Here is a 17,648-nt window from a genome sequence, read left to right on the forward strand (position 1 = left end):
ATTTGGGCTATACTGAGGGGCATAATTGAACAAAAACGTCTATCTCCATGGGCGTTTATCTCCGAGAACGGGTCCGTGAAGGGGCGGACCGAACCGTATTTTAAAAAAAAATAGACGTCCATGTTTTATTCGACAATTTGTGAGCTGGGCGTTTTTGTTTTTCAGTGATAATGGAAAATGAAAGTGCCCAGCTCAAAAACAAATAAATCCAAAGGCATTTGTTCGTGGGAGGGCCAGGAGTCGTAGTGCACTGGTCCCCCTCACATGCCAGGACACCAACGGGCACCCTAGGGGGCACTTTTACAAAAACAAAAAAAAGGTAAAAGAGCTCCCAGGTGCATAGCACCCTTCCCTTGGGTGTTGAGCCCCCCCAAATCCCCCTCAAAACCCACCGCCCACAAGTCTACACCATTACTATAGCCCTAAGGGGTGAAGGGGGGCACCTACATGTGGGTACAGTGGGTTTGGGGGGCGGTTTGGAGGGCTCCCATTTACCAGCACAAGTGTAACAGGTGGTGGGGGGGATGGGCCTGGGTCCACCTGCCTGAAGTCCACTGCACCCCCTAATAATTGCTCAGTGACCTGCATACTGCCTGCCAGGGAGGTGGGTATGACATTTGAGGGTGAAAATAAAAAGTTGTGTGAAACGGCATATTTTGTGGTGGGAGGGGGGTTGTGACCACTGGGGGAGTCAGGGGAGGTCATCCCCGATTCCCTCCAGTGGTCATCTGGTTCATTTAGGGCACTTTTTGGGGCCTTATTCGGGAAAAACAGGGTCCAGGAAAAGTGCCCTAAATTCTCGCTAAAAACGCATTATTTTCTCCATTATCTGCGAAAGGCGCCCATCTCTGATCGCCCGATAACCCCCGCCCCAGTTCCGCCTTCATCACGCCTTCGACACGCCCCCATCAACTTTGTCCGCATCCGCGACGGAGTGCAGTTGAAAACGTCCAAATTCAGCTTTCAATTATACCACTTTATTCGTTTTTGTGAGATAAACGTCTATCTCCCGATTTGGGTCGCAATATAGGCATTTTTCTTTTTCAATTATAAGCTGGACTGTGTTTATTTGAAATAAAATAAGTATGAAAAATGGGGTGTTGGTTCAGAGCCTTCTCCTTGCCTGCCCCTTCCTGCTCTCCTGGAGCTCCTCAACTCATCCCATAGTTGATGTCCAAATGGGGCAGAAACAATCCTCAGGAGAAGCTTGAACTGTATGCGGTACCTGATCGGAAGCCAGTGAAGTGATTTGAGGAGAGGGGTGATATAACAGTCCAGACGGAAGATAAGACGCGCAGCAGAGTTCTGAACGGATTGAAGGGGGGATAGATGGCTAAGTGGGAGGCCAGTGAGGAGTAGGTTACAGTAGTCAAGGCGAGAGGTAATGAGGCAGTGGATGAGAGTTCGGGTGGTGTGCTCAGAGAGGAAGGGGCGAATTGTGCTGATGTTATAAAGAAAGAAGTGGCAGGTCTTGGCTGTCTGTTGGATATGCGCAGAGAAGGAGAGGGAGGAGTCGAAGATGACTTCAAGGTTGCGGGCAGATGAGACGGGGAGGATTAGGGTGTTATCGACTAAGATAGAGAGTGGAGGGAGAGGAGAAGTGGGTTTGGGTGGAAAGACAATGAGCTCGGTCTTCGCCATATTCAGTTTCAGGTGGCGGTTGGACATCCAGGTAGCAATGTCAGATAAGCAGGCCGATACTATGGCCTGGGTTTCCGCAGTGATGTCAGGTGTGGAGAGATAGAGCTGGGTGTCGTCAGCATAGAGATGATATTGGAAACCATGAGATGAGATCAGTGAACCCAGGGAAGAGGTGTAGATTGAGAAGAGAAGGGGTCCAAGGACAGACCCTTGAGGAACTCCAACAGAGAGCGGGATGGGGGTAGAGGAAGATCCATGAGCGTGAACTCTGAAGGTATGGTGGAAGAGATAAGAGGAGAACCAGGAGAGGACAGAGCCCTGGAATCCAAATGAGGATAGTGTGGTAAGGAGTAATTGTGATTGACAATGTCAAAAGCGGCGGGACAGGTCGAGGAGGATGAGGATGGAGTAGTGACCTTTGGATTTGGCAAGGACATGTCATTACAGACTTTAGTGAGTGCTGTTTCTGTCGAGTATAGAGGGCAAAAAACCAGGTTGAAGCAGATCGAGGATGGCATGAGAGGAGAGAAATGAAGGCAACGGCTGTGGACGGCGCGTTCAAGTATCTTGGAGAGGAAGGGAAGGAGGGAGATGGGGCAGTAGTTGGAAGGACAGGTAGGGTCCAGTGACAGGTAGGAAATACATCAGTTGCCCTAGTTAAGTATTTCTCAGCGCAATCCTGGAGAACCCCCATACGTAGTCTGGTTTTTAGGATACCTGAAATGAAAATGCGTGCAAATATCCTGACAACCAAACTTGCTAGTGGATTAGCCAACAAATAAATTCTACTGACTATTGGGTGGATATTACTTGATTTTGTCCAAAGCATGTGTAGGCATTACTGGCAGTGGACAGAAGGCAGGGCAGAAGTGAGATTGGCACTTACACATTTTTTTTATTGAAATGTTTCCTGAATTTAAAGTTCACAAGAACCACTAAATTATTATTTTTTAATAAAATACATGCTTAGGTGCTGATTTTTACCAACACATACATGTATTGTGACTCTGCCTTGGAGCAGATAAAATAAAATATATACATATGTACGTTTACAAACATGCATAGTTACTTTGCCTCGGACCAGCGTAACTCTGTGCAAATGCTTTCAGGGAGGCATTTTATAAAGGCACAGAGGCACACATGTTGCCTGTATAAATAGATACAACATATATGCCTGTGCCTTGCACACCCAGGCATCCTTTCAGAACATTACCTTCATTACGGTTGGTGAGAAGAGGCAGATTGAGTGAACCAATTCTTTAAGCGCTCTCAGTGGAGGTGCCACAATAGCTCATTCCTGTGTTTAATTTAGTGATCTGTAGAGAATTGTGAACAGTGAAAGTTTAGAGTTTAGAGAAAGGAGGAGCTGTGTTCTCTCCCTCTGCACAGTGTGTTTTGCCTTTGGTGCACTGGAGAAACCTCTTGTCTTGGTAAAAAATAAATATTATAGGTTCTTTCCCTTCTTCTATTTTGGGAGTTTCCTCTTATTCTGTGCATGATAGCTCAGACCTCCTAAGGTTTTCTCCACCTGGAGGTTATCAATAGAAATCAAACAAAATAAAACATGGAAAAGAAAATAAGATGATACCTTGTTTATTGGACATAACTTAATACATTTCTTGATTAGCTTTCGAAGGGCAACCTTCTTCCTCAGATCGGAAATAAGCAAATGTGCTAGCTGACAGTGTATATAAGTGAAAACATTCAAGCATTACTATGACAGTCTGACAGGGTGGGAGGATGGGGGTGGGTAGGAGGTATGCATGGGGACATCAAAGCTTATCATTGATATTCTAACAGGGTGGGTGTGGATAGGTGAGGGGAGGGTGATCAACAGAGACATACAGCTTTATGGTTTATAATGGGTTAGGAACCCCAGATCCTTGTTAAGTCCTTTCTGTTGGGTGTTAAAATATTCAGTCATTCTGACTTCAAAGGTCTTACGTTCTTGTATGGTTTTAAAGTTACCTTTCAGGATTCTCACTGTGAACTCACTGGTACAGTGTCCTGATCCTGTAAAATGCTGACCAACAGGTGTGGGAACCCTATTGGCACCAGTATTGTTCATGTGATGTCTATGTAAATTGAATCTTGTCTTAAGCATCTGGCCTGTTTCTCCAATATAGCATCCTTCGTTACATTTTTTATACTGAATGATATATACCACATTGGAAGATGAGCAAGTGAAAGATCCCTTTATGTTGAATATCTTTCCTTTGTGGATAACTGTGGGGTCCAGTGAAATATTTTGGCATAGTTTGCAACTAGATAAATTACAGGGATGTGTGCCCTTCTGTTCCTTTTCAGTCTGTGATGGAAGTTTACTTCTGATTAGCTTGTGTTTTAAGTTGGGTGGCTGTCGGAAGGCCAGTACTGGTGGGGATGGAAATATCTCTTTCAGTAATTCATCCTCCTGGAGTATAGGTTGTAGATCTCTTATGATTTTCCTCAGTTTTTCCTGCTCTGGATTGTATGTCACTACAAGGGGGATTCTGTCTGTGGATTTTTTCTCCAAACAACTTAATCTGCAGTGACATGTTGCACTGAACTTTTTGTGGAAGAAAAGTTCTATATCATCTAATCCAGTGTTTCTCAAGCCAGTCTTGAAATCAAGTCTGCTTGTCAGGGCTTTGGAGCTAGTTTCCCCCCCTTGGAAAAACTCTTACTCAGCTTGCTTCATGGCTTCTAGGAGCTACTGGTCTACATTGCCATTTCTTTATTCCCATTTCTGATTGGTTAATTGCATTCAATTTAGTGTTGTTCTATTTTGGCCTGTTAAGTTTGCCAGCTACATTATTCCCCAGCAAGTCAAGCCAGTGTTGTTCTTACTGTACTGGAGTTGTAGGTCTTCTTTGCCAAGAAAAATCAGAACTATACAGAAATTCCATGAATGCAATAGGATAACAAAAAGGACTGGGCACAAAATTGAGTCTGCAAAAAAAGGCCTTTTTGGGCCATAAATGGACATGCAGCAAAATAAAAATTAGTGCACATCCATTTTGAGCCTGAGACCTTACCGCCACCTATTGACTTAGCAGTAAGGTCTCGTGCGTTAACTAAGCGGTAATCATCAGCGTACGTATACTGCTGATTACTGCCCAGATAGCGCCACACAGTAGAAAATATTTTCTGCCGTGTGTATTGGACGCACGTAAAAAATAGAATTACTGCCCGGGGCACGAGGTACCCTGGTGGTGGTTCCAAATTGACATGCGTTAGATGCACGTAGGCGCCTACACACCTTAGTAAAAGGGCCCCTAAACTAGTTAAATTAAGCTGTCACGTATGTTGTGATATTATTATTGGTAACAATCTGTCCTATCCCTTGTGCTTTCTAGAGATGGGAGAGCACCTGATACGGCATGGAGATGGAGTGAAGGATGTGGCCTTCCAGGTAGAAGACTGTGACTTTCTCATACAGGTAAATCCCCCTATTCTTTTCTCTACCTCAGTGTCATTATTTTATTTTTGTTACATAGTAACATAGTAGATGACGGCAGAAAAAGACCTGCATGGTCTATCCAGTCTGCCCAACAAGATAAACTCATATGTGTATACCTTACCTTGATTTGTACCTGCCTTTTTCAGGGCACAGACCGTACAAGTCTGCCCAGCAGTATTTCCCGCCTCCCAACCAACAGTTCCGCCTCCCACCTCCGGCTCTGGCACAGACCGTATAAGTCTGCCCTCCACTATCCTCGCCTCCCAACTACCAACCTCTCTTCCCCCACCTGCTCCGCCACCCAATTTTGGCTAAGCTTCTGAGGATCCATTCCTACTGCACAGGATTCCTTTATGCACATCCCACACATGTTTGAATTCCGTTACCGTTTTCATCTCCACCACCTCCCGCGGGAGGGCATTCCAAGCATCCATCACCCTCTCCGTGAAAAAATACTTCCTGACATCTTTTTTTAGTCTGCCCCCCTTCAATCTCATTTCATGTCCTCTCATTCTACCGCCTTCCCATCTCCGGAAAGATTTTTTTGCGGATTAATACCTTTCAAGTATTTGAACGTCTGTATCATATCACCCCTGTTCCTCCTTTCCTCCAGGGTATACATGTTCAGGTCAGCAAGTCTCTGCTCATACGTCTTGGAACGCAAATCCCATACCATTCTCGTAACTTTTCTTTGCACCACTTCCATTTTTTTAACATCCTTCGCAAGGTACGACCTCCAAAACTGAACACAATACTCCAGGTGGGGCCTCACCAACGACTTGTACAGGGGCATCAACACTTCCTTTCTTCTGCTGATCACACCTCTCTCTATACAGCCTAGCAACCTTTTCGCTACGGCCACCGCCTTGTCATACTGTTTCGTCGCCTTCAGATCCTCGGATACTATCACCCCAAGATCCCTCTCCCCCTCAGTACCTATCAGACTCTCCCCGCCTAACACATAAGTCTCTCGTGGGTTTCTACTCCCTAAATGCATCACTTTGCATTTCTTCGCATTGAATTTTAATTGCCAAACCTTAGACCATTCTTCTAGCTTCCTCAGATCCCTTTTCATGCTTTCCACTCCCTCCCGGGTGTCCACTCTGTTGCAAATCTTAGTATCATCCGCAAATAGGCAAACTTTACCTTCTAACCCTTCAGCAATGTCACTCACAAATATATTGAACAGAATCGGCCCCAGCACCGATCCCTGAGGCACTCCACTACTCACCTTTCCCTCCTCCGAGCGAACTCCATTTACCACCACCCTCTGTCGTCTGTCCGTCAACCAGTTCCTAATCCAGTTCACCACTTCGGGACCTATCTTCAGCCCATCTAGTTTATTTAAGAGCCTCCTGTGGGGAACCGTGTCAAAAGCTTTGCTAAAATCTAAGTAGATTACGTCTATAGCACGTCGATGATTCAGTTCTCCAGTTACCCAATCAAAGAATTCAATGAGATTCGTTTGGCACGATTTCCCTCTGTAAAACCATGTTGTCTCGGATCTTGCAACTTATTGGCTTCTAGGAAATTCACTATCCTTTCCTTCAGCATGGCTTCCATTACTTTTCCAATAACTGAAGTGAGGCTTACCGGCCTGTAGTTTCCAGCTTCTTCCCTATCACCACTTTTGTGAAGAGGGACCACCTCCGCCGTTCTCCAGTCCCTCGGAACCTCTCCCGTCTCCAAGGATTTATTAAACAAATCTTTAAGAGGACCCGTCCAGTAATTATAAATTACTCTGTTAGAATCTTACCATAAGCCCTGGATTCCTTCAGGAGAGCCACATAGAAAAAGAACACACTTCTAGGCCCTCACCCTTTTTAGTCAGCCTTAAACACCTCTTCTCTGAAATCATGGCTAAGAGGCCCTTTTAATAAGCTGTGTAAGCACTGTGTGCTTACCGCAGGGCCAAAAGAACTACCATTGGGTACATTCAGGCATCCCACGGTAGTGCTGGGAATGGCGCGTGCTTCCCAAGTGCTAAAACATGGGATTTATTTTTGCTTATACCTTTGCAGTGAGTTACAGGGAGGTATGCCTGGCATTCTCTGTCCCTGGAGGGCTCACAATCTAATTTTGTACTTGAGGCAATAAAGGGTTACTTAACCAAGATCATGAGGAGCAGCACTGGGATTTGAACCAGCCACCTCTGGATGTTAAGACTGGTGCTCTAACCAGTAGGCCACTCCTCCACACCATGCTGGGATGATGTCTGGGGCAGAGAGTAGGCATGTTCTGCACTAGTTGGTTAGTACAGCTACATCGCTGCAAGCTAACCAATTAGCACGTGGTTAGCGCATGAGCCCTTGCTACCTTAATAGGCACATGCTAATGGGGAAATTAGCGGGGGGCCATTAATGGGAATAATGAAAAATGGTGCCATTTTACTTCTGCGCTAAAAGTGGCCTCAGTGCATAGGAAAAACCCACACTGGGGATAGCTCTGGCCACTTTTTACTGCAGCACAGTAAAAGGGCTCCTAAGTGTCTCTGGTCTGGAGGGAGTTTTCGCATCCTTTACACATAATAAAATAAATGCAATTACCATATCGCAGGTGCACCCATACCTGACTTTCAGATTACTGTGGGTACAGGAAGGCAGGAACTGAACAGGGACAGGACCTGTAGTTCTAATTGTGGAAGGCTGTAGAATCTGGTTATATTTTAATGGAACACCAAACAGGTGGTATTGAATTGCAGACTCTGTGGTTTACTGAAGGCTGTAAGATGAGGAGCTCATTCACATCACTGGGCAAAGCAAATAAACAGGATTATGGGGGAGGGCCAGAAAGGAAGAATGAAGGAAAGGAGAACATGGGATGTTCTCCCTAACACTGAGGCAGATGCACTAAAGCTAAATGAGCCTTTAATGACTCTCCAACGAGGAAAATTTGATCCGTTGCATGCATCAAAGGGCTTTTACCGAGGAAGCCAGCAGCTAACGAAAACGGAATGGAGATGAGCAATTAGTGTGAAAACCCCATTGAAACGACATGCACTAACCTTTTCCGATTGCCTTTACGCAGGAAAAAGGCAGGAAAACTAACGAGAGGTCTGGACCACTCGTTAGGACAGCTCTGTGCCAGGAAAAAATCATTAAGAGAAAAAATAAACAAACTTTGAGCCAATCCCAGCGCATTAGCAGAGCTAAAAGCGCTGTGATTGGTCCAAAGGACGTCAGAAAAACATAAATAAATAAAAATAAAAAAAGGATCGGGAGGGGGCAAGGGCGCTCATCAGGAGCGTCCTGTACGGACGGCCTTGCCCCCCCCCGCTGCTCCCCACTTTCCGCCGCTCCCCCCACCCCGAAAAAGCAAAATTCGAGCAGCCCCTGCCCCCCTCCCTTCCTCACTACTCTCACCTCAGTTCCGCCTCCCGACATCCTCCGTCCTGTGCCCCGCCCCCTTTTGGGGTCATCGCCGCCATTCCCCTCCTCCATCGGGCCCCCCTCCCTCTTACCGGGCCCGTGCAGCGCCTCTCTCCTCTGTCCGAAGGCGCTGCACGGGCAAGAAGAAGCCTGATGCCTGCCTTCGCCCAGCTTCGATGGCGCGTCTTTCTCCTGCTGGGCCCGCCCCTGTCTGACGTCGGTAACCTACGTTGGTTACTGACGTCAGACAGGGGCGGGCCCAGCAGGAGAAAGACGCGCCATCGAAGCTGGGCGAAGGCAGGCATCAGGCTTTCTTCTTGCCCGTGCAGCGCCTTCGGACAGAGGAGAGAGGCGCTGCACGGGCCCGGTAAGAGGGAGGGGGCCCGATGGAGGAGGGGAATGGCGGCGACGACCCCAAAAGGGGGCGGGGCACAGGACGGAGGATGTCGGGAGGCGGAACTGAGGTGAGAGAGTAGTGAGGAAGGGAGGGGGGCAGGGGCTGCTCGAATTTTGCTTTTTCGGGGTGGGGGGAGCGGCGGAAAGTGGGGAGCAGGGCTGCTTGAATTTTGCTTTTTCAGGGTGGGGGGAGCGGCGGAAAGTGGGGAGCAGCGGGGGGGGGGGCAAGGCCGTCCGTACAGGACGCTCCTGATGAGCGCCCTTGCCCCCTCCCGACCCTTTTTTTTTATTTTTGTTTTGATTTGGGAGCCATGTGCTTGTGATTTGACTGTGTTTTGACTGTTTGTGGCATGCGCAGAGCAGCTAACATAACGCTTGGCTGCTCTGCGCATGATTTGGGGGCCGATTAACGATGTGTATTGTGATTCTTTGATACATTGTACGTTTCAATACCGATCTCAGCATGTGTGACTTTTTTTTTTGGTGCATTTTTCGTTATTTTAAAATCGTTAGGGACTTTAACGATTTAGATTTTTTTACGTTTGGTTGCTGCATCTGCCTCACTGTCTCTTCTTCACTATTAGAAAGCCAAGGAGCGAGGTGCTGTGATACTGAAGGAGCCTTGGACAGAGCAGGATGAAGGGGGCAAAGTGAAATTTGCCATATTACAAACAGTAAGCTTTCATTTATTTAACCTCTTGATCTTTATAGAATTACTCTCTTGTGGAGACAATCCTTCTCCCTCGCTCAGAACACAGGCCATGGGAATTAAGGTTACCAACTGATCCAGATTCGTCCAACAGGGTTGATCCAGTCTTGGGTTTACCCCACTGCATGCAGGGACCTGTAGTCTTGCTTTTCTTAGGAAATGCAATGAGGAAATCAGAACTACAAGTCCCTGCACGCAATGGAGTAAATCCAGGATTGGACCAACCATGTTGGGTGAATCTGGATCCAATTGGTAACCCAACAAGGAGTCCAGCTCAGAGGTCCAGAAGGCCCATTGTGCAGTTCTTCCTGCAATGAAAGTATAATCTTATGCTTTGTTTTGAAAACTAATTGCTTTGCTTTATGAACAAAAAACTCAAGAAGAAAGCATGTGGACTGAGCCATTTTTAAAAGTTTACACAGTCAAAGTATTTCAAAAGCAGCTGCTTTCACAACAGGGCAGATTAAAAAACCCATGTCAAAGGGAATTGTAGCTACTGAGAACAGAGCATCGCACTGGATAAGTTCTGGGATTTCGCTAAAGGGTATTCTGCTTGCTGAGAGGACTGGGGGAATTTGAGTGAACGTTGCTTTATTTGAAAGAATTTCAACTGAAAGTATTCTGACAGTGCAAAGATGTGATAGAAAATTAGCCTATAGCTGCTTGCTATTGCCTTTGAAGACAATTGAAATTAGAGAAATTGTTTTAAAACATAGATAAATAGGAAGGCGGGACTGGAGGGACAAAAGTCCTAAGGGAATTGCACCTGTCTAAGTGCTGGGATTTCTAAAACTCAAGGATATTCTGTTTGCCGAGAAGAATGCACTTAAATTGTATGACTAGTGGGAGAATCTGTTTATCCAATCCACTTTAGACCATATTGATCTATAGGAGGAGATTTTAGAAGGGTTAGGTACAATATATGTGCATTGCAAGCTGATTTTAGAAAAGGTACTACTTATGCATAGAAGTGATAGCAGAAATTTTAAGGGTTTGTGTGCTGCATGTGGCTTGATGATCCTTCAAAGTATAAATTATATTCCATATTTTAAAATGGTAACACATTTACACTTGCTTTGAGTTCCCCCTGGATATCTACTCATTTGGACGGAGTTTGCAGAGGGGCTTGGGTGGAGGGGAATAGTGCTTACCTCTCAGGAATTCAAAACCATTTATGTTGGTGGTACCACTTAAACATGTAAAGCCTCATTTTACATAGGGAATCTAGGTCAGAAATGGAACATCCAAATCAGGATGTTTAAAATTTCCAGTCTATTTCCAAAAGGCCAGATGAACATGAATTTCCCTGATATATAAACTCCGCGTATTGCCAACTGTGGCATTTAAACTTATGCCCAGATATTCAGCACCAAGCCATTCATGAATACTGGCACCAAACATCCAGGTAAAGTACCTGTCAGAAGTTACCCAGATACTGCTGACATTCAGTGCTGGTACCTGGATAACTTTCCTGGAACATCAGCAGTACCCAGATACCTATCCTCTGATTATCGGTGGAACCCAGATAACTATCTGCTGTATATCAGCAGTACCCGGATAACTATCTGCTGAATATCGGCAGTACCCAGATAATTGCTGAATATTGGCAGTACATAAGAACATAACAATAATAGACATTTGGGTCAGATCAATGGTCTATCTGCTTCCAATAGTGGACAATCCTGGTCACTATCCGCTGAATATTAGCAGTACTTGGATAACTATCCACTGAATATTGGTAGTACCTGGATAACTATCCACTGAATATTGGTGGTACCTGGATAAATATCCGCTGAATATTGGTGGTACCTGGATAACTATCCACTGAATATTGGTGGTACCTGGATAAATATCCGCTGAATATTGGTGGTACCTGGATAACTATCCGCTGAATATCGGTGGTACCTGGATAAATATCCACTGAATATTGGTGGTACCTGGATAAATATCCGCTGAATATCGGTGGTACCTGGATAACTATCCGCTGAATATCGGTGGTACCTGGATAAATATCCGCTGAATATCGGTGGTACCTGGATAACTATCCACTGAATATTGGTGGTACCTGGATAAATATCCGCTGAATATCGGTGGTACCTGGATAACTATCCACTGAATATCGGCGGTACCTGGATAAATATCCACTGAATATTGGTGGTACCTGGATAACTATCCGCTGAATATCAACAGTACCTGGATAACCATCCACAGAATATCGACGGTACCAGGATAATTTTTGGTTCCACCTTGACTCTGCACCAGACTGCCTCAGCACTTTCCAGATAGTAGCAGGGCAGTCAGTAAAGTTTTCAGCAGCATTACCCAGATAATAGTACTAAAATCAATGGCTGACCCTGTTGAGCAGCACTTACCTGGTCCAGAGCTACTCCTACCTGGATAAGCCCCATTGAATATCGACATGGGAGAGTTTGTGATATACATGTAGGCCCCAGGAAATATACATGTATTTCCCTAAATGTACATCAGGAACAAACATTTTATTAAAAAATACAGATTTACAAAAACAGTGGCATCACTCAGGGGTCCTTTACTAAGGTGCACTGAAAAATGGCCTGCGCTGGTGTAGACACATGTGTTGGACGCGCGCGGGTCCATTTTTCAGCGCACCTGCAAAAAAAGGCCTTTTTGTTTGGCCAAAAATTGACATGCAGCGAAATATAAATTGGCGCGTGTCCAATTTGGGCCTAGAGGTAAGGTCTCAGGCGTTAAACAGGCAGTAATCATCAGTGCAAGTACACTGCCGATTACCGCCCAGTTAGTGCCATGCACCAGAAATTTTCCGGTGCAATTAGTGGACATGCGTAAAACATGAAATTACCACCCGGGCCACGCGGTAGCCGGACAATAGTTCCAAATTGGCGCACATTGGGCACACGTAGGCGCCTACACGGCTTAGTAAAAGGGCCTCTCAGTGCCTTGTATGTTCAAATATCGGCGTTCACACATGTAAGTGCCAGTTTGTGCTATTTACACATGCAAGTGGTAGCACTTAGACATACAGAAGTCATAATCCAGATAATTAAATGTAAAAGAACAGCCAATTAAGGAGCCAGCCCCTTAAGGCAAATTTTCACATTTGAAAGTTCATTTAAAATACTAGAGTACTAAGCACAATTGCCACGGGTGGCAACATTTCAAAACGATTGGGGGTGTCAAACACAATACAAATTACCCCTCCCTGAACACAATGAAGTGACTTGCTCAATATTGGGGGTGCTCAGCTCTCACAGAGCTCGATCCCGTGACAACTGCCCAGCAGTTGCTCTTCTAAAGCCCTAACTTTGGACGCAAGGACTTATGCCTGCTGAAACCTGGTGTAAATCCTGATGCGCAACCTAGGAATTCTATAAAATTGTGCCTACATTTTGGAAATGCTTCTGACCCACCCATTCCCCTCTCATGGCCATGTCCCCTTTTGGGTTGCATGCGAGACACTTTGACCATGCAGCGTATAGGATAGCACTTTTGTAGATGCACATACGAGTCCAAATTACTGCTAATTAACACCAATAATTGATAATGGATCATTAATTATTTTGTGTGTGCATCTGCCCAGCACACCCAAATTTGGGCTACATTTATAGAATCCGGAGGTTAGTGCATTTAAAAGACAGTGCTTAGCAGAAAGTTAAAGGTTGAACTAATTTTAGCACACTTTCCATGATAATGCATGTCAATACACTATCTAGCTTATTTTCGAAAGGGAAGGACGCCCATCTTCCGACACAAATTGGGAGATGAGCGTCCTTCTCCTGAGGTCGCCTAAATCGGCATAATCGAAAGCTGATTTTTTTGTGTCCTCAACTGCTTTCCATCGCGGGGACGACCAAAGTTCACGGGGGGGTGTCAGCAGTGTACCGAAGGCGGGATGGGGGCGTGGTTAAGAGATGGGCGTCCTCGGCCGATAATGGAAAAAAGAAGGGCGTTCCTCACGAGCATTTGGTCGACTTTACTTGGTCCCTTTTTTTTCACGACCAAGCCTCGAAAAGGTGCCTGAACTGACCAAATGACCACCGGAGGGAATTGAGGATGACCTCCCCTTACTCCCCCAGTGGTCACCAACCCCCTCCCACCCTACAAAAAAAATGTAAAAACATTTTTTCCAGCCTCTATGCCAGCTTCAAATGTCATACCCAGCTCCATCACAGCAGTATGCAGGTCCCTGGAGCAGTTTTTAGTGGGTGCAGTGCACTTCAGACAGGCGGACCCAGGCCCATCCCCCCCCCCCACCTGTTACACTTGTGGTGGTAAATGTGAGCCCTCCAAAACCCACCCAAGCCCACTGTACCCACATGTAAGGGCCCCCCCTTCATCCCTAAGGGCTATCTATGGTAGTGTTGTACAGTTGTGGGTAGTGGGTTTGGGGGGGGGGTTGTGGGGCTCAGCACCCAAGGTAAGGGAGATATGCAACTTGGGAGCAATTTGTGAAGTCCACTGCAGTGCCCCCTAGGGTGCCCAGTTGGTGTCCTGGCATGTGAGGAGGGCCAGTGCACTACGAATGCTGGCTTCTCCCAGGACCAAAGGGCTTGGATTTGGTCGTTTTTGAGATGGGCGTCCTCGGTTTCCATTATGGCTGAAAACCGGGGACGACCATCTCTAAGGTTGACCATCTCAACATTTAGGTCGACCATCTCTAAGGTCGACCTAAATGTTGAGATTTGGGCATCCCCGACCGTATTATCGAAACAAAAGATGGACGTCCATCTTGTTTCGATAATACGGGTTTCCCCGCCCCTTCGTCGGAACATCCTTAGAGATGGACGCCCTTAGAGATGGTCGTCCTCGTTCGATTATGCCCCTCCACGGAATCTTTTTACTAAACCACTGTAAAATCTGCGCTGCTTAACACAGGACGTTAGCCTGCGGTAGCTGCATATTTTAACATGGCAACCATTGGAGGTAATCCCACTATGGCAGTGGTGTACAGTTGGAGGTAGTCGGTTTTGGGTGGGTTTTGGGGGCTTAGTACACAAAGTAAGGGAGCAATGGTCAGATGTGTACCTGGGAGCAGTTTATGAAGTCCACTCTTCAGCTTGGAGAAAAGACGGCTGAGGGGAGATATGATAGAAGTCTATAAAATAATGAGTGGAGTTGAACGGGTAGACGTGAAGCATCTGTTTACGCTTTCCAAAAATACTAGAACTAGGGGGCATATGAGGAAGCTACAAAGTAGTAAATTTAAAACAAATCGGAGAAAATGTTTCTTCACTCAACGTGTAATTCAACTCTAGAATTCGTTGCCAGAAAATGTGATAAAGGCAGTTAGCTTAGCAGAGTTTAAAAAAGGTTTGGACTGCTTCCTAAAAGAAAAGTCCATAGACCATTATTAAATTGGACTTGGGGAAAATATTTCTGGGATAAGCAGCATAAAATGTTTTGTACTTTTTGGGGGGATCTTGCCAGGTATTTGTGACCTGGATTGGCCACTGTTGGAAACAGGATGCTGGGCTTGATGGACCTTTGGTCTGTCCCAATATGGCAATACTTATGTACTTATATACTCTTTACTTTGACAATAGATCAATCCCTGTTCAAAATTGGATTTTAAATGGGAACTGGTCCTTCGAAAGTGCAGTGAATAAATCAATCAATATGCTAACCTAGCCCCACTGCCTTTAGCTGTAGAAATGCCCTTTTCGCCCACAGATGGATGGTAGTTGGGATACCTTCTGACTCGAGGGAAGATGTTTGATGGGCTGGAAGGTAAGAGGCAGTTCTGGAATAGAATGGAAAAGAGAGGGTTCCCTGTAGACTTGACATTTTGATGTTCTAACCCATAAAGCTGTTTATGACCCTCTCAATCCCTCTTACTCACCCACTAACTCGCCTTCTATTCTAACCACCCCCCTATTATCCCAGATCCTACTCTAGATCCCCCACAGAAACATTCTCACTTCCTACTCTACCCAATACTCCTACATTCCAACCCTAGTTCCCTAAGGCCATATACCAGTGCACCCTCTAACCCACCCTTCCACTAATACACTCTTATTCTAACCACCCATCCAATAACTCGTACCATATCTAGCTACCACTATGATTCCATAAGCCCACCTATCCACTAAGCCATGAACCACTCAGCCCTCCCCATCAACTAATAAATGCAACTCATTGTTACCCAACCCTCCCCCATTGCTCCTCTTAATGCTCTTCAACCTATCAATACCCCAACTGTAGCCATCAATCCCTCACAGCAATAATCCTGAAAACCCTGACTATCTAGGTATGCCTCCAGGAAAGGGTTGATAAGACTGTCCTAAGTACCACAATGTGCCCTCCAACTCACTAACAATTCTCACTGTAACCCCTACCCACCAATATACCCAACTGTGCCACAAATCCTAACACATGTCCATCAACCAACAATGCCCACTGTGCCCAGCAACCCACCTTCCACCTCTCTACTGTTCATTCGATAGGTTGGTACCTGGTTAAAAGATAGGAAACAGAGAGTTAAACTACATGGCTTATTTCTGAGTGGAGAGAAATGATTATGGAGCACCCCAGAGATCTGTACTAGGACCAATGCTGTTTAACATTTCTATAACTGATCTGGAAAAGGGAGAAAGAGGTGAAATAATCAAATCTGCAAATGACACAAAATTGTTCAATGTTGCCATAACATAAGCAGACTGTAAGGAGCTGCAGAAGGACTTAGCCAGACTTGGGAACTAGGCATTTAAATGACAGATTAAATTTAATATGGACAAGTGCAAAGAGCACATAAGGGAAAATAATCATAACTATCCCCCTAATTCTGTAAAAGTCGCCAAAAATTGCATGCACAAATTTCGGCCATGCTGAATTTGTGCACACAATTTAGTTGAATAATGAGCGAATTGGCTCCAATAATTGGCTTTTTAACAATGATTGGCACTAATTAGATTTAACTGGCATTTATGGGCATAACTTAAGGTGTGGGGTCCATGCCTAAAACTTACATGCAATCTGAAAAAGGGGGTATGGAAATGAGAAAGTCATGGGTGTTCCTAATATTAACATGCATTGTTATAGAATAACAGGGATATGTGGAAAAATGGTGTCCACTCCCCACCTCAATAAAAAAAGAACTGGTGGTCTCGTGCTCTCAAAGTGGGCGGGAAGGCACTTGTGCATGCTCAGTGGAGCAAGTCTCTTGCTCCACAAAGCTCTTTCAGCTCGATATAAGTTCCGAACTGGTCAACGTGGATTGCGATACCCACTTGTGAGAATTACAGGCCTGCTTGTCCTCGGAGAATACAATATTACATTGTTTAGAATCAAATAAGTGTTCCTAACTTGGTCCTCCTGCAGAGGGGCAGTGTTTCCAAATGGGTTGGTTTTGCACATACCATGATAGTAATGAGCCTCACTCCTAAGTCAAGGTATGTGGAATATGTTTATTTATGAAACTTGATTAATAGCCAGAATTGGCCCAGCCAAGACAAGGCAATGATCCAAATCTCTCTAGGGGCCCTTTTAATATGCTGCGTAGGCGCCTACGTGCGCCCAACATGTGACTATTCAGAACTACTGCCCGGCTACCGTGTGGATCGGGCGGTAATTTCATTTTTTACGTGTGCCCACTACACGCGCTGGAAAATTTCCAGCATGTGGCGCTAACCGGACGGTAATCAGCATTGTACGCATGCTGATGATTACTGCCCAGTTAACGTGTCATTTTCATTTTACTGCATGTCCATATTTGGCCCCAAAAAAACTTTTTTGCAGGTGCACGCGTCTACACCAGCGCAGGCCACGTTTTTTGGCACACCTTAGTAAAAGGACCCCTTAGTGCTGATGCTTGACTGGTGCTCTGGCAGAGGTCGTCTCCTGGGGAGTGACCTGATGCAAAAAGTAAGGACAGGATCCACCTGAAATATGAACAAACAGAAACCCTTGCTTTTGCTTTCCAGTATGCTGATACAACTCATACTCTGGTTGAATACCTGGAGCCATATAAAGGAACCTTCCTGCCAGGATTCAAGGAGCCACTCTTCAGAGACCCTTCATTACGTAAGCTGTGAGTGCCAGTTTACTATGATATTCACTGTTAATTACCAACATGAGAGAGCAGTGGGGATACACACAA

At 45.5% G+C, this 17,648-nt stretch overlaps 1 protein-coding gene across 1 annotated transcript in view; it reads left to right on the top strand.

Annotated features, from left to right (window-relative positions):
- LOC115482622 (4-hydroxyphenylpyruvate dioxygenase-like) overlaps positions 1 to 17,648 on the top strand; it is a 105,385-nt gene that overhangs the window by 38,739 nt on the left and 48,998 nt on the right. Inside the window, exons 6-8 of the mRNA XM_030222562.1 lie at positions 4,980 to 5,062; positions 9,432 to 9,521; positions 17,473 to 17,579. Of these exons, the coding sequence (XP_030078422.1) occupies positions 4,980 to 5,062; positions 9,432 to 9,521; positions 17,473 to 17,579 (280 nt within the window). The remainder of the gene's footprint in view (positions 1 to 4,979; positions 5,063 to 9,431; positions 9,522 to 17,472; positions 17,580 to 17,648) is intronic.

The sequence above is a fragment of the Microcaecilia unicolor genome, chromosome 13, assembly GCF_901765095.1.
Source record: "Microcaecilia unicolor chromosome 13, aMicUni1.1, whole genome shotgun sequence".
In the NCBI taxonomy this organism is placed as follows: Eukaryota; Metazoa; Chordata; class Amphibia; order Gymnophiona; family Siphonopidae; genus Microcaecilia; species Microcaecilia unicolor.